The 25408-nt window shown below is 43.9% G+C and overlaps 1 protein-coding gene across 1 annotated transcript in view; it reads left to right on the forward strand.

Moving 5' to 3' along the window:
• MSH3 (mutS homolog 3) overlaps positions 1–25408 on the forward strand; it is a 90378-nt gene that overhangs the window by 61583 nt on the left and 3387 nt on the right. The window contains exons 14-19 of the mRNA XM_015428109.1: positions 7129–7297; positions 8363–8427; positions 12962–13078; positions 13605–13712; positions 13985–14099; positions 19268–19425. Coding sequence (XP_015283595.1) covers positions 7129–7297; positions 8363–8427; positions 12962–13078; positions 13605–13712; positions 13985–14099; positions 19268–19425 — 732 coding nt within the window. The remainder of the gene's footprint in view (positions 1–7128; positions 7298–8362; positions 8428–12961; positions 13079–13604; positions 13713–13984; positions 14100–19267; positions 19426–25408) is intronic.

Genomic DNA, 25408 nt, shown 5'->3' on the forward strand with positions numbered 1-25408 from the left:
CCAGACTTGAGGGGGAAGGGACCTGCACTGATAGTGGAATCTCTCTGGGCAAAAAGCAAAGGGACAGGGAGTCTACCCCCATCCCAAAACCAAAGAAAAGAAAGAGAAAGGACTCTTCCCATAAGGAACTCAGTCCTTCCCTGGAGGATCAGTCTGAGGAATCAGAGAGCTCAGAGGCTTCTTCCTCCAAGGAGGAAGGAGAATTATCCGATGAAGAACAGCAGGTGGTTTCATCCTCTCAAACCAGGCTCTTTCCCCAAGAGTTATACTCTAGAATGCTCCCAAAGGTCCTTAGAGTATTGGAACTCACTTCACAACCAAAGGGTAGTGAGGAACCTGACCCAGAATTTCCTGCAGGGGCAGAAAAATCTCTCCCAAAAGCAGGAGTAAAGTCCTCAGGAGTTCCACTCCCAGCTGCCTTTTACAGTCTAATGAAGGCAGAGTGGGAGACACCAACTAGAGCCAGAGCCAATCACCCTGTCTTCTCAAAATTTTATAGCTTAGTTCCAGAGGCTGCTAAGAGGGTTAAACTACCGCTGGTGGACGACCCTGTGACCAATCTGACATCTACTTCGGTGCTACCAATGGAAGCAGATGGCCTACCCAAAGATCCATGCGACAAGAGAATAGAACAGGCTCTACGCCGGGACTTTGAAGCTTCAGCAAATGCGCTAAAAGCCTCGGCGACAGGATCTTTATTCGCAAGAGCAGCCTTCTCCTGGGCTTCAGATTTGGCAGCAGCAGATAGCAAGCTACCCAAGGATCTCAAAGACGAAATTAAAAAGATTGCCCTGGCTGCGGCATTTGCATCCGATGCTTCCCTGGATGCCTTACAGATGTCCGCAAGAGCAATGTCATTTAGTGTGGCGGCTAGGCGGAACACGTGGCTTCGAAGCTGGGATGTGGACCCGGCTGCACAGGCCAAGGTGGCTGCAGTGCCTTTTAAAGGCATTAATCTCTTTGGTGAAGGAATGGACAAGTACCTAGTGGAGGACAAGGACAAGAAAAAGGCACTCCCATCCAAAAGAAGGGAGGGAAAACAGAGACGACGCTTTCAGTCCTTTCGGGAGAACAAGCGACAATCAAGCTCAGGCTTTTCCCAATCTTTCAGAAGAAAATGGCAGCCCAGGACACGAGATGACAGCAAGCCCTCTTCGGTCCACAAGACTAATCAACCACCAAAAGGAAACAAGAAGGGGTTGTCAGCATGACTATCCAGAAATACAGGACGCTGCAGGTATAGGGGGACGTCTCCAAAGATTTGCAAGCCGTTGGCAGCTCACTGTCCAAGACAGGTGGGTTTTGGAAACAGTGACGGACGGATACTCCTTGGAGTTCGAAAGTCTTCCTCCCAAACGATTCCTGCAGGTTCCGAAAAACAGGTCCAGACAAAGACACCATCTTTTGAAAAAAGCCATCCAACATCTGAGAGACATCGGAGCTATAGAGCCTGTACCAAAGAACCAACGATCACATGGAGTTTACTCAGTTTTCTTTATTGTTCCAAAAAAGAATGGGGACTTCAGGGCGATCCTAGATCTAAAGTGGTTGAACAGATGGATCAAAACTCAACCGTTCAAGATGGAAACACTCAAGTCCACACTGTCAGCCATCCAGAAGGGGGACTTTATGGCCTCCATAGACCTAGCCGAGGCCTACCTGCATGTCCCAATAAGGGAGTCCCATCGGCAGTTTCTCCGCTTTGCCTACAATCGGAGACATTTCCAATACAAGGCACTTCCGTTCGGCCTGAAATCGTCTCCCAGGGTGTTCACAAAAATCTTAGTGACACTAGTAGCACACCTGAGATTGGAAGGTGTTTCCCTGGCCCCATACTTGGACGATATTCTCCTCAAAGCACCTTCTCTCGACAGTTGTATGGGAGCAGTGAGGCACACAGTAGAATGCCTGCAGAATCACGGATTTGTGATCAACGAAAGAAAGAGCATTCTTCACCCGACACAAACGATTGTACACCTAGGAGTACAAATCAATACAGTTCGAGACAGAGCTTTTCTAACTCAGGAACGACAACAAAAGATACAGTCTATGACAGAAAAGGTATTGAAGAGTCAAAAGATGGAGGTAATGACATTGGCACAACTGCAGGGCCTTATGGTGTCATGTCAGGAATTACTCCAATGGGCAAGGTTTCACACCCGTCCTCTACAGAGGTTTCTTCTGCCCTTTCAGGAGGTCATTGCGAACAAAAGGACAAGACTAGTCTCTATTCCAGAGAGCCTCAAAACAGATTTGACCTGGTGGCGGGAACCCACGAGATATCAGCTGGGTGTTCCGCTACGGGAACCAAAGAGGGTGGTTATGACCACCGATGCCAGCCTTGTGGGATGGGGAGCTCATGTGCAAGGCAGAATGACTCAGGGAATCTGGTCATGCACGGACACGACACACAGCATGAACTTTCTGGAGTTACGTGCCATCAGGCTGGGTCTGCAAGACTTTCAGAGTCTATTAGCAGGATGTCATGTCTTGGTACAGACCGACAATATGACGGCAAAGGCATATGTGAACCGTCAGGGGGGGACCAGATTCAAATCCCTCCACGAGGAAGCCTGCCGTCTGATACAGTGGTCGGAAGAACAACTACTGTCCATCAAGGCGATTCATGTTCCGGGTCAGGACAATGTCCTGGCGGACTGGCTCAGCCGCAAGACATTAGACCAGTCGGAATGGATGTTAAACAAGGAGGTGTTCCAACAAATATGTCAGAGATTCGGCGAAGTGACCGTCGACCTCTTCGCAACAGCTCAAAATCGTCAAGTACCAAATTTCATGGCAAGAACAAGAGTACAACAGGCCATAGGAGTGGATGCTCTAAGTTGCGACTGGCCTCGTCAACTAATGTATGCCTTCCCTCCGATCCAACTGCTATCCAGGGTGATTCAGAAGGTCATAGAGCAACGGGCAGAAGTGATCCTGGTAGCACCCTTCTGGCCGAGGAGACCATGGTTCCAAGAGCTCAGGAGACTGTCAGTAGTAGAGCCATGGCGACTTCCATTGAGAGCAGACCTTCTCACTCAGGGGGCGCTAGTGCATCCAAGACCAGAATCCTTGGCCCTCACAGCCTGGAAGTTGAGCGCAATCAACTTTCAGGAATAGGTTATTCTAAGGAGGTCATTGATACGATGTTAGCCTCTAGGAAAAATTCTACTGCTAGGGTCTATAATACTACCTGGCAGGTCTTCCATTCCTGGTGTAGACAGAAAGGTTGGGAGCCCCTGTCAGTTCCTATTAGTGGAATCCTGTCCTTTCTACAGGAGGGATTGTCAAAGGGTCTTAGTACCAGCACTCTTAGACGCCAGGTGGCAGCCCTCTCGGCTGTTAGGGGAGCTAGGAAGGGTAAACCACTGAGTCAGCATCATCATGTTAAGAGGTTCCTAAAAGGAGCGGCCCTTATTAACCCACCACAGGTTCATCGTTTCCCCACCTGGAACCTTAATCTGGTTCTGAGGGCTCTGTCTCGGGAACCCTTCGAGCCAATGGCAACATGCCCACTTAAGGAGGTTACCTTTAAAACGGTTTTTCTCATAGGTATCACTTCTGCTAGGAGGGTATCAGAATTGAGAGCACTCTCCATAGATAAAGAACTTTGTGTCTTCCATGCTGACAAAGTGGTACTTCGTCCTGACCCAGCCTTTGTACCAAAGGTGAATTCGACCTTCCATAGGTCGGAAGATGTAGTGCTACCCTCTTTCTGCCCAAATCCAAAACATGATAAGGAAAGAGAGTGGCATTGTCTGGATGTTCGTAGAGCCTTAAGCTACTACTTGGATAGGACAAAACACTTCCGTAAATCGGATGCTCTCTTTGTGTCCTTTAGAAAATCTAATCTGGGTCAGAGGATCTCGACTTCCACGATTAGTAGATGGATTCGGGGATGCATCATACTGGCATATAAAGCCAAGAGTGAGGAACCCCCGCAGGGCGTTACTGCTCATTCATTGAGAGGAGCAGCTACATCGGTAGCCTATAGGTCTTTTCCGTCGTTAGAGACGATTTGCAAAGCGGCTACTTGGAAGTCTGTTCATTCATTCACAAAGCACTATAGAATTGACAAAATAGCATCTGCAGACGCAGCCTTTGGCAGGAGGGTTCTGCAGCACACCCTCTAGGCCCTGAAGCCGGGCACCCACCCTAGGGGCACACTGCTTTGTTACGTCCCACTTGTGAGGACCGCCCCACTCTCAGGACCACCGGAGAACGGAAGATTTGTCTTCACTTACCGTGAAGCTTCCTTCTCGGTGGTCCTGGAGTGGGGCGGTCCTACCCACCCAAGAGTTTTCTCTTGGAACGGCTTCTGGTACTGGAGGGAGTGCTGAGAGTTTCTCTGTATAGCCCAGTGTTAGTCCTGAGGGGGTTACAGATCCTCTCTGCGGTATACATGGTTCTTGCTAAAATGCAACAGGAACAGAAGGGCGTAGAATGTTTTTTGTTACACAGTTATGAACAGTTGTTCTATGTTCTTACTGGTTAACCCTTCAAGTGATCTGGGTTAGTTGGGGAAGGGGTGTTTTTCCTTCTCTTTTTTCCTCATGTATGAGAGTTGTCGATGGGAGGCATGGCTTGGATATGGACTGACGATCTGTGGGCAAGCCCCTCCTCTCCGGGATCAAATTCTGCCAATCAACCCTGCTTCCGGAGGAGGGAGGAGCTACCCACTTGTGAGGACCGCCCCACTCCAGGACCACCGAGAAGGAAGCTTCACGGTAAGTGAAGACAAATCTTCCGTTTTTCTCTATTGATTCCCCCCCTATGTTCACTCTTCTTCCCGTAATCTCTTCACTCTGTTTCATTCTTACAAAAAGAAGGCTTGAAAGGAAGACTTTATTATCAGGCTATTTAAAAAGTGCATCGAATGCAGCCTAAAAATGGCTCAGTCAGACAACCATTACCATTGTCTCATATGCCTAGGCAAGGTCGAAAGTGTCTCTGCCTGCTCTGTTTATAACCAGTTCACTCCAGAGGCTTTCTTGGACTGGGCTTCCAGGCTGAAAGCCACCCTTTGAGAGAAGGCTTCAGTGGCTCTGTACAAAGACCATACCCCTTCTAAGGCGTCGAAACTGGACTACTGGACCCAAAGCTCCCCTTGGGGTCAGCGGCGTCAGGATTTGTATCGGAAAAGGGCCCACTATCAGTTCCAAATAAATTCTTGGTGACATGTAGTGCCTCAAAACCTCTGCCACAAAAGAAGAAATTGAACTTGAAGCATAAGACTTCCTATCCTTCCTCCACCCAACTGGGAGTGGATCTGTCCCCCACTCAGCAACCCCAGGTCCCTTCTCCGACTCACAGACGGTCGCTGTCTCCTTTGTCCAATGACAAAGTTATTGGGATTGCCCCCCAGTCTCTTTGGGAGACTCTCCAGCCTAGCAATATTGGGGACTGCCACTTCTGCAGTGGTTCCAGTACACACCGCCCAAGTACTGGCCTATGCAGTGGGAACAACAGCTACCACCTTCCGTGGAATTGGCCTCCTGGCCACACTGTACTCTTCTGTCAGCCCTGTTTGTTATGGATCTGAGTCCTCAGAATTGCATGAGAAAAAGCCCCCATCCTTAGATAGTACCAGCGCCCCCTCAGAACCATCACCTGACAAATGTACTGCAGACCCATCACCTGTTTCCCCAATGGAAGGTCTCCGCCTCTATTTCAAACAAATGATCTGCATGGCTAAGTCTCTTAATATTGAAGTGATCTGCTCAGAACCGACTACCCATTTTGAACATCTTTTACCTACCCAACACTGGCCTAATTCCTTTCCCGATGCTATAGGGATTGCTGGACATATCCAAATCTATCTGGACCAAGCCAGCATCGCTCTTCCCTGTTGCCAAGAAAATTGACCCCATGTACAAGATTTCCTTTTTGCCCACTCTACTGCCATCTCCATCATGACAGAGGTCATCCCAGCCAAGCAAGATCATTGTCCCTAACTCTATGCATGCTGAGCTTTAATAGTATTATGGGGCACTACCAAATGTTCCTGTGGAAAAGAATGGCTACATTCATTGATTCACTTCCAGAAGAACACAAAGATGTGGTCAGGGCCCTACAGGCAGAGGGCTTCAAACTGGGAAAACAGCAACTAAATGCTGCACAACGTATCATGGACTCATTCAGTAGATCCATCGCTTCTGCTGTAGTCCTACGGCACCATTCCTGGCTCCCCTGCACTGCCCTTCCCAATGATACTAGGGGGAGAATAGAGGACCTCCCCTTTGAGGAAAGTAATCTGTTCAGCTCCCAGACAGATGATGCTCTAGACCGTATGTGAAAGAATGGTCCCTTGGCATCACCAGTCCACCTGTCCAGACCCCCAAACCTTGCTACTTCCCAAGACACACAGCCCATTCACAGTCCTTGGAGTCCTACCAGATGTCCTACTCTGAATCTTCTTCGTGGTCTCTGGCATCACACAGAGGCTGTTCAGCCTGTATCTATAAGTTTAAAATCTAGCTTCCTTTCCAATGTATTTGACAAAGTGTGCATGCACACGAAAGCTCATACTTTGAATAAACCTTTGTTGGTCTTAAAGGTGCCACTGGACTCTAAATTTGTTCTACAATTCAACCAGTCAGACAGCAGGAACTTCTAGTTTGAGTTAAAAGCCCTATGAATACTAGTACTTAGGGGTCAACAACAATAAAGCTTTGGCTTTATACCTTCTTTATAGGTCTTCTGGTGGCATCTTGTATCTATTCAGTTCTTATATTTGTTCAGGAGTGGTACATCTTCTAGATTTTGCAGACAGTATGGCAATTTACCAACCTCTAGAAACCTTTTTTCATCTTCCCATGTGGGAGGTCTTTTGCATAACAGTTGTTGACTGTAATCGAGCCTTTGTAAAAGAGGCAGAACCACTCCATTCAGAATTTGTGATGTTTTTGTATCAGTTATTAGAATTTCCTATAAACAGTAATCCCACAATGATGTAGTGTGTTGTGTTATGAGTGTTGTCTGTGTGTAGAAATTTGTTGGATTTTTTTATTCTTGAAAAAAGACCCCATCTTTAAAAACAGTAAATATCCCATGTAAAAACAGAAATGATAAAACCAACTGCTCAGCCATATATTTCAGAAAGTGGTATCCCTATTTCTCCGTAATTAGAACTGGAGACAAAACCCAGCTCTTCAAGGATCTAAAAAATTTCCCCATAATAAAGAAGCGGAAGGATGAAATTGAAGCAGTACTCTGCCAGATGCAGTTACATCTTCAGGATATAAGAAGGAAGCTAAATGGTCTTTCTGTGGATTATGTGACAGTGTCTGGGCAAGAGGTAACTCAATGGGCTCTATATTTGTGTGTGTGTGTATGTGTGTGTGTGTGTGTGTGTGTGTGTGTGTGTGCCGGAGTTCCATGTTTTAGTCAACCATGTTTTAGTTATGTGTAAACATAAAGCAGAGACCTAGCTACTTGTCTTGACCCTTCAGCACTTGATCTTTGTTTACTCTTGGAAAAAATGTTCAACCAAAGATAATCCCTTTATAAACTAATGTATTTAATATTTGGGACTGGAATGCTAGTAATAGGAAAATGATTTGAAAATGCTGTATTACATATGGGCACACTGGTGAAACGTTTGGGTGCAGAATATGTTCAGTTTTCTGGGTGCTGTCTGAGTCAAAAACTACATTTCTGAGAACCATGTACTATTAATTAAGTTGTTTTATTATATTCACATTTTAACACATCAAGTTACCTTATATGGAATCAGGCCATTTGTCTGTCAAGATCAGTACTGTCTTTGACTCTCAGCAGTTCTCCCACGGTCTCAGAGGTCCTTTTAGCTGGGGACTGAGCCTTTGTGCACACAAAGCAGATGCTCTGCCAGTGAGCCATAACCTGTTGCTGTGGTGTGAGCCACTTGGGGATGCTGCTGACTTAAATATTTTAATTTAATAAATGTAATTACTATAGGTTGGATCCAAATTTGTTTCTGCAGGCACAAGAATGTCCACCAGGGGAACATGATATTCTCACCTCTCAACTCCCATAGCAGCCCAAAATGTCCCCTAAAATTTTTCTTTTGTGGGAAAGGACCCCTTGTGAACAGGACTTTGGGGGTATGTTGGGCTGCTGCAAATGGCAGGGGATTACACTCCAAGGGTGGAAGTCCTTTCGCCTCTGGAAACGTTAGTTATAAAAACGTTATAAAACCATTCCCATGGCTGTGTAGAATAAGCTTTCATGGGGCCAGATCTATCTTTTAAAAAGGGATTTGGCCTATGAAAATTTCTGCCAAAGTAAATCTTTTAGTCTTTAAAATGCCAGTCTTTATTTTTATTGTTTTTCTGCAACAGACCGACACAGTTACCTTCTGGCATGTAAATGTTTATTTTAGTTTCAGATTGAAGTAAAAAACTCACTGATATCTTGCATACCATCTGATTGGATTAAAGTTAGCAGGTATGTAAAAATATATATTTTCCTCTCTTCGATTAGCATGTATTTTGTCAGTGAAACAAATGTCTACGAAAAACCTTTAACATTCTTCACTCTGAATGGTGGAGGGAGAAAAGACTGGAAAAGGACTGAAGATATGTTTTGAAATAAATGTTTGATAAATATTTCTGTAACTTTAAAAACTCTAAATGTTTCAAGTTCTTTAGACATAACGGTGTCTCTTCAGAAACAAATAATGGTGGCAGTTTATACATAAAATAATTAAAATAATTTTGATTAATACATCACACCTAATTGTCATTTATATTGCATAGCTTTTTACAATTGTAATAATCATAGAAATGGGATGAATGAACTGATAAGCATTTTTCCAGGTTGGTGTTTTTTTTAATATTGTGTGCTCAGTTCCTTATGATGTCTAAGGAAGTTCTGCTGACATCAGTGAGATGCGACTTCACAGGCTTAAAATCCCATGTGGTTTGAAGTTGCTTGAATGTTGTAGTTAGGGGGGTGTGCTCAGTATTTCAGGTATTTATACCTCCTGAATAAAAGCCAATATTATTCAGGCCTCCTGAGTGAAGGGAAGGGGTTTAAAATTAAAACCCCTCCCAGAGTCAGGCTGACTCCAGAGAGAAGGGAGCTTCTGATGAAGTGAGGACTCAGACAGTGGCGGTGTGTTCGTGACGAAGCTACAGGAGCATCCTATAGAACGTTTATGAGATGGCGGTCAAAGCCACAAAAAAAGAATACTACGCAGCCATGATTGCATCCGTGAGCTCCTGCCCAGCCCGATTATTTGGAACGATTCGGTCTATTACTACTCTGCCACAGGGCAGACCAAACACTAAGGAATTGGAGGTTGGCTGTGAAGCTTTTGCGAGCTATTTTGCAGATAAAGTCTTGCTGCTCCACCGCAACCTTCGTGCCACAGTTGAGACAGTAAGGGAACTCGAGGCTCCATGCATGTCTTCTTGTCAAGTTTTGGATTATTTCAGTCCACTCAGCCTAGAAGAGGTTGACAAATTACTCTCGACTGTTCGCCCAACCACTTGCAGCCTTGATCTATGCCTGCCATGGCTAATTAAAGCTGGCTGCGACAGCCTACAAGGTACCATAAGGGAAATTATCAACAAATCCCTCTCTGAGAGGCTGTTCCCCGGGGTACTCAAGGAGGCAGTGGTACACCCTGTCTTGAAAAAACCATCCTTGGATCCAGCCGAATTGGTTAACTACCAGCCAGTTTCCAACGTGCCATATTTGGGCAAATTAATTGAGGGGGCGGTGGCAATTCAGTTGCAGGGTTTTTTGGATGATACCTCTGCATTAGACCCCTTCCAGTCTGGCTTCCGACCAGGCCATGGGACAGAGACAGTACTGATTGCCCTCATGGACAATCTTCGGAGGCATCTGGATTGGGGCGGTTCAGTGTTAGACCTGTTGGTGGCGTTCGACATGGTCGATCACCAACTACTGACCTGCCGCCTCGTCGACACTGGGGTTTAGGAGTCTGCCTTACAGTGCCTTTCCTTGTTCCTTCATGGTCGGGGACAAAGGGTGGCCATTGGGGAGCAGCTGTCCCGAAGGCATCCGCTAGTTTGTGGAGTGCCTCAAGGTGCGGTGCTTTCCCCAATGTTATTTAACATCTACATGTGCCCCCTTGCCCAGATTGCATAGAGTCATGGGCTGGGTTGTCACCAATATGCAAATGACACCCAGCTCTATCTGTTGTTGGGCGGCCAGTCCAACTCTAGTCCAGAAGATCTGGACCTGGTGTTGAAAGCTGTGGCTGGTTGGGGCAGGCTGAGCTGGCTGAAATTGAATCTGATGAAGACGGATGTTCTGTGCCTGAGTCGGAGTGACCCAAGGGTAGGGATCCCACTCCTGACCTCCGATGGGGCACCGTTGGTGCCAGCACCAGAGGTTAGGAGCTTGGGAGTGCTCCTAGATGCCTCCTTAACGATGGAGGCCCAGGTAGCAGCTACTAAAAGCATTGCACGGTCTGCCTGTAGCATACCGAATTCTGTTCAAGGTGCTGGTTCTTACTTTTAAAGCCCTATATGGTCAGGGACCTGCATACCTAAGGGACCGCCTTTCCCCATATGTTCCCCCAGACAGCACTATGATTCGGGTCCTGAAACCTCTTGGCCTTGCCAGGCCCCAGAGAAGCCAAGCTGGCTGTGACGAGGGCAAGGGCCTTCTCAGTGGCGGCTCCATACTGGTAGAATGAGCTCCTGGAAGACATCAGGGCCCTGCAGGATCTTTTACAGTTCTGCAGGGCCTGCAAGACAGAGCTCTTCCACCAGGCCTTCGACTAAGGAGCTGCACCATACAACCAAGGCCCTGGCCCCAATATTAACATCAATACTAACATCAACAGTATTATTAACAGTCGATATAACTCAGACTACGGTGGGAGCTGACTGCCTGTTTGTTGGATGCTGTTCATGCCTCCATTGCATATGAATCATCTTAGCACTAGCACTTTGTAATGTTTTATACTTATTTTGTTATGATTTTATCTAAATTTTGTTTTAGCTGTGTAATATCCTATGTAAGCCACCCTGAGCCTGCTACTGTGGGAAGGGTGGGGTAGAAATTAAATAAATAAATAAATAATAAACTTTTAAACCCGTTCCCCCCCCCCCAAGAGTCTGGCCACAACTGCAGTGTGACTCCAGAGAGAAGGGAAGGGGGTTTGTTTCATACATGGTAAAGGTTGGCAACCCTTTAATGTAGCAAAAGCATGTGCAGTAAAAGTGATTTAAAGAATAGCTCTTTTTTCTAGCGAAATAATAATCAGCAAAGTTTCTCTTGTAAAAATAAAAAGCTTAAGCACTGTGGATACATTGGTTTTCTGGAGGAAAGAGCATTTTAAATTGTGGAACACCACTGAGATGATTCAGACGTAAATATTTGACTTTGCCCTGTTAAACTGTCAAACAGCAACAGGTTTAGCTGTGTATGCTTTCTATTTAGTTTTAAGTTCAGATGCTATTTACATCTCTTTTTACACACACATACACTTTTCTGAGAGCTTTCAGTTGAGGTAACTCATAAATAGATACTTAGAGTATATAGTTATATCTGTTCCCATAGGGGCACAAATAAAAGTTTCATTCCAGTTACGCTAGAAGCTACAATAGATATGCTTACTCAGGAGTAAATTCCATGAGGCTTACTCCCAAGTATACATAGAACTTTACTCCTGGTAATGACTTGTAAGCTATCACTAATAAGGCCGGACTGGCTTGCTCAACAATATGGATTAATACTGTATCCTCACCAATCGTCCGTCTCAAAGTAAGTAAAGTGTGCCATCAGGTTGCAGCTGACTCATGGCAACCCCATGAAGTTCTACCTTTGGGGGGGTTTAAGTCAAGAGATGAGCAGAGGTTGTTTGCCATTGCCTTCCTCTGCTTAACAGCCACAGTTTCCTTTAGTGGTCTCCCATCCAAGAACCAATCCTGCTTAGTTTCTGAGCGTTGACAAGACCAAGCTACTCTGGGCTATTAGGGTTCCTTAGCGGTATAGCATACACAGTTTATTTTAGTAATTACATCTTTTGATCCTGTTATCCTGAGAATATTCCATGAAAATTCAACTTTGTATTTTCAGTTAAATAATTGTTGTTGATCTCAGGGATAGACGTCATATCAGTAAATAATGTGTTTTTAATCTACTGTGAAAGAGCCAGTTTTTCTTGATTGATTTAGCCACCTGCTAACATCCAGTTAATGAAAGAGAAACTTCCCCTCTCCATTATCAATTATTGATGGACTCCCAAAGAGTCTAATAATGACCCTCACTATTGCTTTTTTTAATTGGCTGTCGTATTCATATACAAATCCACCTTTCCCCCTCTCAATTAGTACTCTATTGGAACACCTCTCACAAGCTTTCCTGGAATAAATTTTCATAACTCTTAATTACATAGCAACTTTTTAACATGAGAAAGTAGTTAAAGCCTGTAAAGAAAATTCCAAAGGGTTACTTATTAGGGGAATGGGCAGGCCACATTGTAACATCATTTGCTTTTAAAACGTCTGAAATGTCTTGTCTTGTCATAATGCTGCTGTTAAACAAAATTCATACTGCCTGTTGTGCTTTCCTAGAAACAGAATATTTAAACAGTTTGAGTACTTTAAACAGTACATGCAAATACATATATCTTAATTCTGCCAGTGCTTAGTGTTTTGAATGCTTTACTTACTGAATGCTCCATAGTAATATGGTAATTTATTTACAATAAATAATAAAATCAGAGTTCATTAAATAGACATAATTTTCCTTCTTTTCAAGGTACACAGTGGGCTGTAGCTCCCATAAAAGTATACTCTGTTGTTTTAGTTACATAGTAAAGTGACAAATTAGTTGTAATGAGCAACAATTGTATGATGAACAACAATCCAGTTGAAATGATACGGAATATATTCTTCCCATGTGAACTGGTCCTAAGAAAGCACTGGTCTGATTTTCCACTTTGCAGTATGACAGATTGCTTAGTAACCTTTATTTCCTATTTGGTTTTCTTTTCTAGCACAAAAACTGTCAGCCGTTTCCACACTCCATTTATTGTAGAAAATTACAGACATCTGAATCAGCTACGTGAGCAGCTAGTCCTTGATTGCAGTGCTGAATGGTTATGCTTTTTAGAGTGAGTTTACAAGTTCAGTGTTTGTTAGCGGAAGAAAACCATAAAATGTGTTTTGAAATAGGAATTTATTAATAAAGTGCAAGTATTCTGAAATCCTGTGTGGTTGGCTTTGCTTAAAGGATTGTTTGAAAAGTACTATATTTAAAATATGTAGAATCAGTATTTCAGAACTTCCAGGAACTATTTGAATGCTTATATACTACTTTTTGCAATTCTAATAAAATGTTAGGACTACCCTGGCCTTAACTAATCTGCTGTCTACCTGAAATGGATTGCTAGTGTGCCTCAGCTTACATCTATCCCACTAATTGGTATGGTTGATAAATAAAAGGAGGTGTGTTTGCCTAGTCAATATATTTCTGTACAGACATTTTGTTTTGCTTGTTCTTTAATGGTTAGTTATAACCTTTATACAGAACCTTTATGTAGGAATCTTTGGGGAAAACCAGAATCAGTTGTAGAATGTAGTAATAGTTTACATATAAATATTTTATACAGTAATTTTCTTTTTCTCCTTGATGTGTAGTCATTTTAGTGAACATTATCACTCTGCCTCTGAAGCCGTGGGTCACCTGGCAACTGTGGATTGTATCTTTTCCTTGGCTGAGGTTGCTAAACAAGGGGACTATTGCAGGTAATGACTCCTTAAATGATGGTAAAATATTAGTTATCTTTGTTGATTTAATATATAACACAAAAATATGTACTATAAAATATCTATGTATCATGCTTGAAGATATTAAAACAGTTCTTTATAAGATCAGCCTGTGTGGCTCATAATTATGGTGGTGGAGTTGATTTTCTGATAGAATGTATGCCCTGACTTCAGTTTGAGGGAGATTGAACATTGAGGCCAGACTCCTCCTCATTTTCATCTAACAATGTATTGTAATATACTTTTTTCAGACCAGTCATAAAAGATGACAAATCAGAGATAATAATAAAAAATGGGAAGCACCCAGTGATTGACTTGTTGTTAGGGGAGCAAGAGCAGTATGTTCCAAATGATACCTACTTATCAGTAAGTATGGGATAAATAAACTGGGAAGTAATAAACTCATAATAAAGTTGCTTTTTGTCCATAAAAACATATTTATGTTTTCTTTGTTTCCAGATTGCAGTAATTGAAATCTCTGTGCTTATCTTTGATATTGTGACTAAGAAAAATCTAAAATATGACATTAGTAAGGCTAGTTCTTAAATTGTTAAAATTAAAGATGTTCACAGACTTAAAGTTAGGTTTCCTATTAGTAAGGAATATTTGCAAGAGATTAGCACACACAAGATTGTTATTTCAAGACTAGTATATTTTGTCTATTTCTGTGATTTTATATGCATATGTCCAAGTCCAGAGTCAGCAATCTATGTACTCCAGTTTTCATCATGGATTTAATGTAGCTACAGACATGGAATACTGTGCAGCATTAAAAAAAATGCATCCAATGATACAGGTAGAAAAAGAAGAATTGGTTTTATTCCCTGCTCTTCACTACCCGCAGAAGTCTCAAAGTGGCTTACAATTGCCTTCCCTTCCTCTCCCCACAACAGACACCCTGTGAGGTAGGTGGGGCTGAGAGAGTTCTGAGAGAACTGTGACTGACCCAAGGTCACCCAGCTGGCTTCATGTGGAGGAGTGGGGAATCAACCCCAGTTCTCCAGATTAGAGTCCACTGCTCTTAACCACTACACCATGCTGGTAGTGGTGCACATATTTTACAACAGAATTACATTCCTGTAATTCTTGGTGGTGGTTGTATTTTCCTTTGTCCAGGATCAAGGTTACAATGTGAATAGGTTGCCACTCCTGAAAGGGGTAATCTGTGGCATACACACACTTGTCGGATTGCTGCCCACCAGGTAATACCATCCATACGTTTTATCAGTGCCCGCCCCAAAAATAAATGCAGACAACAAATGTGCCACATTCAGAAAGCAGGAAATAAGCTAGATGCAGAACTGATATTTGAGGGTACTCAGTTGAGCAGCAGACATTTTGTATGTTTATCGTCATGGGCCCCAGGGGTCATTTTGTAGAAAAAGAGGTGCAGGAGCTCATTAGCATAACTCATTAGCATAACTTATTTGCATATGCCACACCCCCTGACATCACTGGAAGTATGTCAGAAGGCAACACCCACTGCTCAGGCTCCACTGGACTGTTTTGGATTGCTAGCTATGGGGGGGGGGACACACGCAGATCTGCCCTCGCAGATCCCCCATGGCCCACCCCCCCAATCCACACACCCCCGCCGCCGCCACCCCGCAGGTGCTGGGAAAGGCAGGCGGCGGGGCTCCGGGGGCGGGGCTTGTGCCGGCTCCGCTCCTGTGTGCTCCTGCAGGAAATGACCCCTGGTCATGGCCAGTTAATTAAGCATTTAGAAATGGGGAACACAGATGCTGACTATTCTTAATGACATGAATGTATGTATGGTATAAAGGAAATACAATTCTAAAAAAAATAACATATTTATTGGTAGTGAAACTAATGGAGCTGGGCAGTAAACTAATAGCTATGGAAGTGCAGAGGCAGATTTTTTTTGAAAGTGGGTTTGTAACATGACTCTGTATTTGGAAGCCATCCTTAACAGCAATCTCAACTTCTTTCCATGGTTGCAACACCTGCCTCGCTACACCTCCCTTTTTTGCACAGGTTATTGCAGTTAAAAACTAACTTACCTTGTGATGTTAAGCCACCTGTATTTGTACCATTATTCAGTGCTCATCTAAGAACAGCGCTTTAAGGTGAAACAGCCTAGTTAGAGTACATTTTGGGATTAAATCATTATTTTGTTTTACTGTGACACAAACAGTGCAATTTGTATTTTTAGTTGGATTTATTGTGAGGTGATATTGTGATTTGGGTTGGGGAGTGTGTGCATGCTGTAAGCTGCTTTGCCAACCCTGATTGGGTAGAAAAATGAGACCACTTCTTATAAATAAGTGCAATGTTAATAAGAACCCAACATGAGAAATATTTCAAGCCATGTTTTAGAAATAGTGTTTCAGTTCAGATCATCCCTATACAAACATAGTTCTCTGGTGGTCTAGGGTGAGGCAGTCACAGCCAGTGAGAAGAAGCTCCTCCCTGGAGGCAGTCAGGGTCATTCACCTTTTTTAACAACTCCTAGTGGGAGAGGCTGGTCCCTCAGTCTTCCAGTTTTGGTTCAGTCTGCCTTGCGGATAGGTGGTTGTTAACTGTGCTTGTTAAAGAGCACAGTGACTTCATTCTGTTTGTTTGCTTTTTTCCAACCCCCTGCCTTATCTGAGAAGTTTCTATGGGAGGTATCTTTCTGCTGGGAGACAGGGTTGGAGGATGCAGGAAGAGATTGGCGCCTTCATAAGTATTGCACTAGTAGGGATCCAGTGCAGAGGGACAAAATGAAAGTGTAAATCTAGAAGCAGAAACTTGCCTGCTGGGGGAAGGGGCTAGAGAGGAGAGGTATGACCAGTCCTCCAGATGTGCCAAGCCCCCCAGTTTGGTGTAGTGGTTAAGAGTGGTCAACTCGAATCTGGAGAACTGGGTTTGAGTCCCCACTTCTCCACATGCAGCCAGCTGAATGACCTTGGGTCAGTCACTGTCCTCTCAAGACCAGTTCTCTCAGAGGTCTCTCAGCCCTACCTAACTCACAGGGGGTCTGTTGTATTGTAAGCCACTCTGAGACTCCAAATAAAGGGTGGGGTATTAATCCTCCTCCTCTCTCAGTCAACAGCCCTAAGAACTCCCACAAGTACATGTCTGTTTCCTCTGCAAGACATAGAGAACACAGTCGTTTACTGGACCCAGACTTTAGTTTTGGGATGGCCCAATTCCCTTTTATTGAAAGAGGAAAGAGAGCTCTTCAGAAAAGAGGAACCTCTGGTGATGACCATGCAAACACACCTCGTTCCACAGGAGGTTTACCTCAGATTGCTTTTCTGCATCCTGGAGAGTCCATACAGGAGTCTGAAGGAACCAGACCCAGCTAGACCCACTGGGTCAGCTAGAACCTTTCCTCACACCCTCTAAGCCTTCTTTCCCATCAGCTTTTGACATGGCCATCAGGACAGAATGGGAGAACCCTGTGAGGCCTGAAGCCAACCACCAGATTATTTCCTGTTTCTGTTCTGTAGTTCTGGAGGCAGCCTACTGTTTTCAGGCTCCCTATAATCAGTGCTTCTGTGGCAGACCTGACTTCTAACACCTTCACTCCTGCCAAGTCAGACAGACTTCCCAGGGATCCTTGTAACAAAAGGATGACCTGGTCCTACATAAAATCTTTGAGGCTTCTTCTGCAGCCCATTGGGCTTCCACAAGTAGGCTCTCTGTTTGCCGGATTAATCTATCTCTGGGCCTTGGACTTCTCTGCCACCATACAAAGACATTCCTAAAGAGTTTGAGGACAGTTAAAAGAAAACTGCCCTGACAGCAGCATTCATGGCAGATGCCTCTTTCGATGCCATCCAACTATGAGCCAGGGCAATGGCTTCAAAAGTCAAGGTGAACTGTAGTACCTGGCTGCATAACTGGGAAGTGGACCCCACCTCCCAGGCTTGGGTAGCCAGCATTCTGTTCAAAGGGATTAACCTTTCTATTGACGCCATAGACCAATACCTGGTGGAGGACAAGGATAAGAATAAGACATCGCTTAGTTGCCGGAAGGAGAGCAACACAAAGAAGTGCCAGCCCTTTCGTGAATCCAAACCCAATACTAGCTTCAGAACTTTCAGAGCCAAGGACAAATGGCAGCAATCCTCTGCAAATTTCAGCAAACACTCCTCTCAGCCGAGACAAGGAGGTAGAATTTCTCAGCCTGACACCAACCCCTTTGTAGACATTGTAGACTGTCTGTTGCACTTTGTGCATATCTCGCAGCGATCCACTCACAACCAGTGGGTTTTGAACACCATCTACTAGGGTTATTTGCTGAAGCTTAAGCTCTCCCCCCCCCCAACAAATTCACACAGGTCCCCAGGTGTACCTTCCCAGTCAAGCATAGTCTCCTGCTGCAAGCCATAGACCATCTCTTTCAAATTGGGGCAACAGAACAGGTCACAGAAGATGTTACGGGTCTACTCCATCTTGTTTCCGGTCCCAAAGAAAAATGAGAATGTGTGGATGATTCTCAACTTGAAGTGGCTAAACAGATGGATAAAGAAGAAGAGATTGGATTTATACCCCGCCCTTCACTCAGAGTCTCAGAGTGGCTTACAAACTCCTTTCCCTTCCCCTCCCCACAACAGGCACCCTGTGAGGTAGGTGGGGCTGAGAGAGCTTTGACAGAAACTGCTCTTTTCAAGAACACTTCTGACAGAACTATGCCTTGCCCAAAGTTATCCAGGAGCTGCAAGTGGAGCAGTGGGGAATCATACCCGGTTCTCCCAGATTAGAGTCCATGCACTTAACCACTACACCAAACTGGCTCTCAAAAAAAGGAGTAGTTCAGAATGGAGACCTTCAGGTCAATAGTGGCTGCAATCCATTAAAAAAAAAAAAAGACTTCTTGGACTTAATGGAAGTTTCCTTGCACATCCCAATTCTTCAGGCCCACAGGAGATTCCTTCACTTTGGTTATGCAGAGCACCATATTCAGTACTGGGCTCTCTTCTTTGGGTTGAAGATGGTCCCCTGAATCTTCACATAAGTGCTTGTCTCCCTGGTGGCCCTGCTGTGGACCCAGAGAATGTCAGTCTTCCCATATCTGGACAATATTCTCATCAGGTCCTCCTTATTTCACCAGGGGCTGGCATGTGTGGACGGGACCACTGCCCGGCTTCAAACACTCGGCTTTGTAGTCAACAAGGAGAAAAGCTGCCTGGTCCTTTCCCAGAACATGGGGCTGTCAGTCCCTCCCTAATGTCACAATCCCTGAGGGAGAATCTTGGAGCATGATCTTTTGTTGTTTCTCCCGTTCTCTTACTGTTTCATTTTAATTTTTGGCAGTTGGAGTTAGTGTGTTTTTTATAGTTGTGGGGGGAGCTACCCAGCTTCTTAATTGGCCTGGGAGACTGAGGGAGAAGTGCCTACCACTAGGAGTTGTAAAAAAGGTTAACAACCCTGACTGCCTCCAAGGAGGAGCTTCTTTCTATTGGTTGTGACTGCACCACCCTATGACTATCAAAAAAAAGGAACTTCATGTGAACAAACTTTCCATAATGAGGTTATTAAATAAAATATTTAAAGTGCTGTAATTATACTGCTTCTCTTTCTAGAAAGACAATCAAAGAGTAATGATAATTACTGGGCCCAATATGGGTGGAAAGAGCTCCTATATAAAACAAGTTGCATTGATAACAATCATGGCACACATTGGGTCTTATGTACCAGCTGAAGAAGCATCTGTTGGTATTGTGGATGGTGTTTTCACCAGGTAAGATGTCAAGCTAAAGATTTTTATAGGATAAATGATAGATTTGAAATTACACTTCCACTTGTTCAGTCATTTGTTTTTTGCTGGTGCTTGCTAGTTGCCCAGTTGTGTGGACTCAGCCCAGCTGAGCTCTGAGCAGGAACAGGAGCAGGAGACAGAAGGGTGAGTGGTTTTTTATTTGCTTTCAGCGGAGAGGATCCAGCTGAGGATTTTGGTGGGAGAACTGGTCTGGGAGTGTGTGGAAGCGCTTGGAGTTTTTGCAGATTCCTGGCTGCTTGAGAGAGGAAAGGGCATTGTTTGACTGTGATTGACTGCAATTGAGAGGAAAAGGAAGGGGCATTGTTTTGCATGTGATTGAGTGCCTGGGTGCATTTGAATAGCTGCTGCCAGCCCTCTGCTGGGGGAGGCCTCTATTTAAGGAAACACCTGGCCAGAGGCAGAGGAGACCCAGCTGAGCTCTGAGCAGGAACAGGAGCAGGAGACAGAAGGGTGAGTGGTTGAGCGGTCGGGTTAGAACGGATAAAAGGAAGTACTTCTTCACCCAAAGAGTGATTAACACTTGGAATTCACTGCCACAGGAAGTGGTGGCAGCTACAAGCATGGACGGCTTCAAAAGGGAATTAGATAAGCATATGGAGCAGAGGTCCATCAGTGGCTATTAGCCACAAGGTATAGATAGGGACTCTGGGGCAAGTGATGCTCTGTCATCTTGGTGCTTGGGGGGGGTCAACAGTGGGAGGGCTTCTAATGTCCTGGCCCCACTGGTGGACCTCCTGATGGCACTGGTATTTCTGGCCACTGTGGGATACAGAGTGTTGGACTGGATGGGCCTTTGGCCTGATCCAACATTGGCATCTCTTATGTTCTTATGTTCTTATGTTCTTATGACTCATACTTTATATATAATCAACCATGTGCTTCCAAAGACTTAAGGCTACATAAGGATACAAAGGGGGATCCCACTGAGCCGCCTCCTCTGACTTCAGCCCAGTGATCCCCCCCTTAACATTTTGTTTGTGGGGATCAGTGGACTCTCAGGGAATGCATAGTGAGAGGGAAAATGATGCCCTCTCTTAAGAAAACTTGTGCCCTTTAGATTGCAGTTTGATACAGGCCATTAAGAGAAATTTTCTCGCCATTTGTAATTTGGAAATATGAAGACAATATCTACCAATTCAAAGGTTCATTTTTCCTCCATGGTTTGGAAGGAATATTTAACTTGGGAACTTTTATTTAATTCTCATGACTTATTGTTTCTGTAGTCACTTAGTCTGTTACATTCTCTCTTGCCAGTCCTAGATGCATTTTGGCTAAAGAATATTAGTCACAGACTCCTTTTCTCTCCAAAGGAACCCAGTGTGGCTAACATCAATACAAAAATACAATATAAATTAACCAACCAATAAAATAGCAAACTACATCTAGGTCATTCCTTGCTGGCTTATCCAAAACCACGGGCCTACAACCCATGGTCTTAGGGCAAAGTGTCCTTTGGCTTTTGCACTTCAGCTCACACCTCTGGTTGTGCTCAAGCTTTAGACCTGGAATAGGAAGGGAAAGCAAAGCTCATCAAAGATATTAAACAGCTGGCAACTATGTTCCTCCCAATCGTCTTCTCTCTGGAAAAGGCTGTTCTTATTTTGTGCTGTCTGGACTAAATTGAAATTGTTCTGAAATTCCCAGTGTCCATCAGATCCACTTCCATTATTTTCACACAAAATCAGTGTATTTTATACTATGATTTTAGAGACCTGAACTTTCTGCCCTTGATTTAAAAAATAAGGGCTTGATGGTAACTTCTCTGTGTTACCATAGGCTTGCTTAGAAGGATTAGAAGTGGGGTGCTAAAGTTACTTGAAATATTTTGCACCAGTTCAAGAGAGAATTGCCTAAGTGCAGAAACATAGCTAGGGTTTTAGGGAGGAATACGACATCAGTTCCTTAGCAACAAGAAATATCTCAGGTTTACAGTGTTGACCTTTAAATCACTGTTATTTTAGTAGTATTCACAAAATGTCATCAAGTTGAACTTTCTCCTGAGGTTTACATGGCGGAACTTCAAAAGATCTCTGTACTCCAGGTCTAGTTTGTACAAATGAGATTCAGTCATTCTCTAACTCAAAAGGCTATTGAAGAAATATGATATAAGGCATTGGATCCAAACATTCATTTCCATATACAAGGAGGTGTGAGGTGAGTTCTTCCACCAGAAGAGCTGTCTTCTATCAGTAGAATGTTCTTCTGCTTGAAGAACAGAACCTTTCTGTCTATATCAGAGGTTCCCAAGATAGTTGCTACTGGCACCATGATGTCTGCCAACACCTTACCTAGTGCCTGCCAAGTGTTTCAGAAAGTAGCTGGGGCCAAGTGGGGCTCTTGGCCAGAATGGCTTCTGATTAGCCTTTGGATTGGATTGGATTGATTGGCTGTGCTTCAGTGAAGAAGAAGGAAGAAGAAATCACTAACACAGCCAAAAACAGTCTTCACAACAATACGAACATGAAATTGAGCCAACTTCAGAGGACGGCGGAAGACAGGAGGGCCTGGCGGGAGCTGGTCCATGGGGTCGCGAAGAGTCGGACTCGACTGTGCGACTGAACAACAAATACAACTCGGAAGAGACCTCAGGCGTGGAGCGCTGCTGTTATTGACAAGAAATGACCTCCCTTGTCTGTGGATCAAAACAAAAAGTCAAAGAAACTAAACTGAAGCAAGGAAGAACAGACTGCTTCTAACAACTAAACAGCAACCTGGAGATAACAGTTGTGTAAACATGCATATTTAGGATTAAATGAAAATTAGTAGTACTACTAAATAGAAATGATGTTACTATCAATTTTAGTTTGTCCTTTGTGTTTTTCCAACCACAGATACATTTGAGGTGTATTGAGGCTTAGCTGCTTGTACTGGTCTTTAGCTAGAGATAAGTACTTCTACTGAAGGACAGTGAACTTTTTGTATTGTGCCTTAAGTCCCTTTGCCAGTTTCTAGTACATCTTTTTGTAAAGTACTACTTAAATGTAATAATGTAACAGTGCGGTCCTATGTAGAACTATTCCAGTCTGCTCCCATAGCGTTCAGTCGGCTTAAAATTGAGTAACTCTGCATAGGATTGCACTGTAAATAACTGAATGGGTATTCATAGGGGACATTTCACAATTGCTTCAAACCTCAGGGTGAAAAGACAGGCACAGTATAGCTTTTTTCCTTCCCAGGGATTAATGCAGCCAGGGGAAGGCATTTCCAGTTGGGAAAGTACCACAAAGAAAAAAAGGAACTTTTTTTTTTTGCAGCACAGCAAGTAAAGATCTGTACTTATCTAATGGATGTTATATGTCATCTGTCAGTTTATCAGAGCTGGACAAGACCTAGTAGATTAGTTGTTTGTCATACCTAAAAGAAAAATTTGTTTTTACAGCTTTTCCTGAAGCTAGATAAAAGAGAAATGTCAATTCTGTTAGTAATACTTGTGGACAGGAAGTTCTGGGGGTAAAAGTTTCCATAAGTGTAGATAAATTTAACAAACCATTAGGGTGCAGTCCACATTGATATAATTGAACTGTATTGCTGCTTAGACGTTCATATGGTTCCCAGAGTCCTGAAAACTGTGATGTGGTAGGCAAAAATAAATATTAAATTATATTTTCATTATTAAGAGCTACTCAAATTATTCTTAAATAAGTAAATTTATTTAATTCTGCTTAAATAGGTAAAATATTTGACAATTATTCACAGCTTTAGTATATTTGAAGGTGAGAAAGGCAGAAGCATGTAACCTAGAATAATCTCATAGAACTATGAATAAATTTTATTTATTTATTTTATTTATTTACATGTTATTTTTATACCGCTCATGACCCCTAATGGGTTTCAGAGCGGTTTACATTTAGACTACATCTGTAGTCGAACCTAACTAAGGCCACAATTTGTGGGGGGGGATCATTGTCACAATGGAAGGATATAAGCCGTGCGTTTCCACAAAGATTGGTGTTGGGACGAGTGCTTTTGGTTTGTTAATCATCAGGAATTGGCCATGAATAATGTAGTGGCCAGGCGTTCAGATGACACCAATTATTTAGGAAAGTCTGGTAAAAGCCAAAGCAGTTTGTGAAGCACTCTGAGAAGATTGCTTTAAAACAGGTGAGTGAGAAACAATGGTTTATTGGACTAGGATCTAGGGTTGCCAAGTGTTACCTGTATCTGGAGTGGGGGACTCCCGGCTTGCTCCAGGTGTGCGTGCGCAAAGCACGCACTGCACACACGTCACCCAGAAGTGACGGGACGATGCCGAGCACGCTGGGGGCGGGGCCATGACCATCCGAGGGAAAACCATAGAGTTTCTGTCAGAGCTCTCTCAGCCCCACCCACCTCACAGGGTGTCTCGGATGACCATGGCCCCGCCCCCGGCCATATCACATCACTTCTGGGTGACGTGCACGTCGGGGTGGGGTTTCCCCCGGGGCCCGATCTGCCAGTGGCGGGGGAAGGGGCCTTGGGGGGGGGGTTTCCCCGCCCCCCGGGGGGACTTGGCAAGCCTACTAGGATCTGGAAGACCCAAGTTCAGATCCCCACTGTCATGGAAGCTTGTTGGGTAATGTTGTTCCAGTCACACACACACTCAGCCTAACCTACCTTAGAGATTTGTTGAGATGATAAAAGGGGGGAAAGCCGCTTTGGGTCCTCATTGGGGAGAAAAGGGTATAAATGAAGTAAATAAATAAACAATTGGTGTAAAGTAATGCACAATGGAACAAGAAATCCTAATTTGAAATATATACTGAACTGGCAGAGGCCTAAAATGGCATAGACTTCGAGGTAAAGAGATCTTGAGGTTGTAGCTGATAGCTTGATGAAAATTTCAGCTCAGTGTTTAGCAACAGTGAAAAAGGAATACTCTATTCTGGGAATTATTAGGGTTAAAAATAAAACGGATTATTAGGAATGGTGCTGAAAATAAAACAATCAACACTGTAATATCCTTGGTAGATCTATGGTGCTGACTCATTTGGAATACTGTGTACAGTCCTGGTCACTGTAACTGAAAACTGGGACTTCTCAATTTAAAAAAAAATAATGGAAGGGCATGATAGAGATTTATAAAATTACTCATGTGGTAGAGAAAGTGGTAGGACATTTTTCTCTCCCACAGTACTAGGACTCAGGGATATCCAGAAGAAGAAGAAATTGGATTTATACACCACCCTTCACTACCCAAAGGTGCCTCAGAGCGGCTTACAGACTCTTTTCCCTCCCCCTCCCCACAAGAGACACCCTGTGAGGTGGGTGGGGCTGAGAGAGCTCCGACAGAAACGGCTCTTTTTCGAGAACAGCTGTGCCAGAACTATGGCTTGCCCAAGGTCATCCAGCAGGTGCAAGTGGAGGAGTGGGGAATCAAACCGGGTTCTCCCAGATAGAGTCTGCGCACTTAACCACAGACAATAAATCCAAGGCAGACAAGTATTTATTTACTCAGCAACTAACTGAATTACAGAATTCACTGCCAGTGGACATAGTGATGGCCCCTGACAGATCCACAGAGGACAGGTTTATAAGTGGCTGTTAGCCATGATGACAAAAGGGAACTTCCATATCCAAAGGCAGTAAACCTCTGAATACCAATGCTGGGAGGCAACATCAGGCCTCTACGACCTTCAAGGCAGTTGATTGGCCACTGAGTGAAACAGCATGCTGGACTAGATGGAATTCTGTTCTTATATTCATAAGCAGAAGAAAATAGCAACTAGTGGCATACATGTGATGCAGACAGCCTTGCACAGGAGTTCACAGAGTGCTGTCACACTTGGGTTTTACAGCAGTGTTCATGGTTCAGTTTGTGGAAGATGTTGCACAAATTGAAGATCTTTGAGTTTACTTGCACTTTAATGGTAAAACAATCCCATACAAGGTATAAAATTTTCTCTTCATGAACAGATGATGTGTTCTGCATGTGGAAAAAGAATCTTTGGATCCAGTCTAACCATGA

Source organism: Gekko japonicus, unplaced genomic scaffold, assembly GCF_001447785.1.
Source record: "Gekko japonicus isolate JY-2015 unplaced genomic scaffold, Gekko_japonicus_V1.1 scaffold1275, whole genome shotgun sequence".
Classification (NCBI taxonomy): domain Eukaryota; kingdom Metazoa; phylum Chordata; class Lepidosauria; order Squamata; family Gekkonidae; genus Gekko; species Gekko japonicus.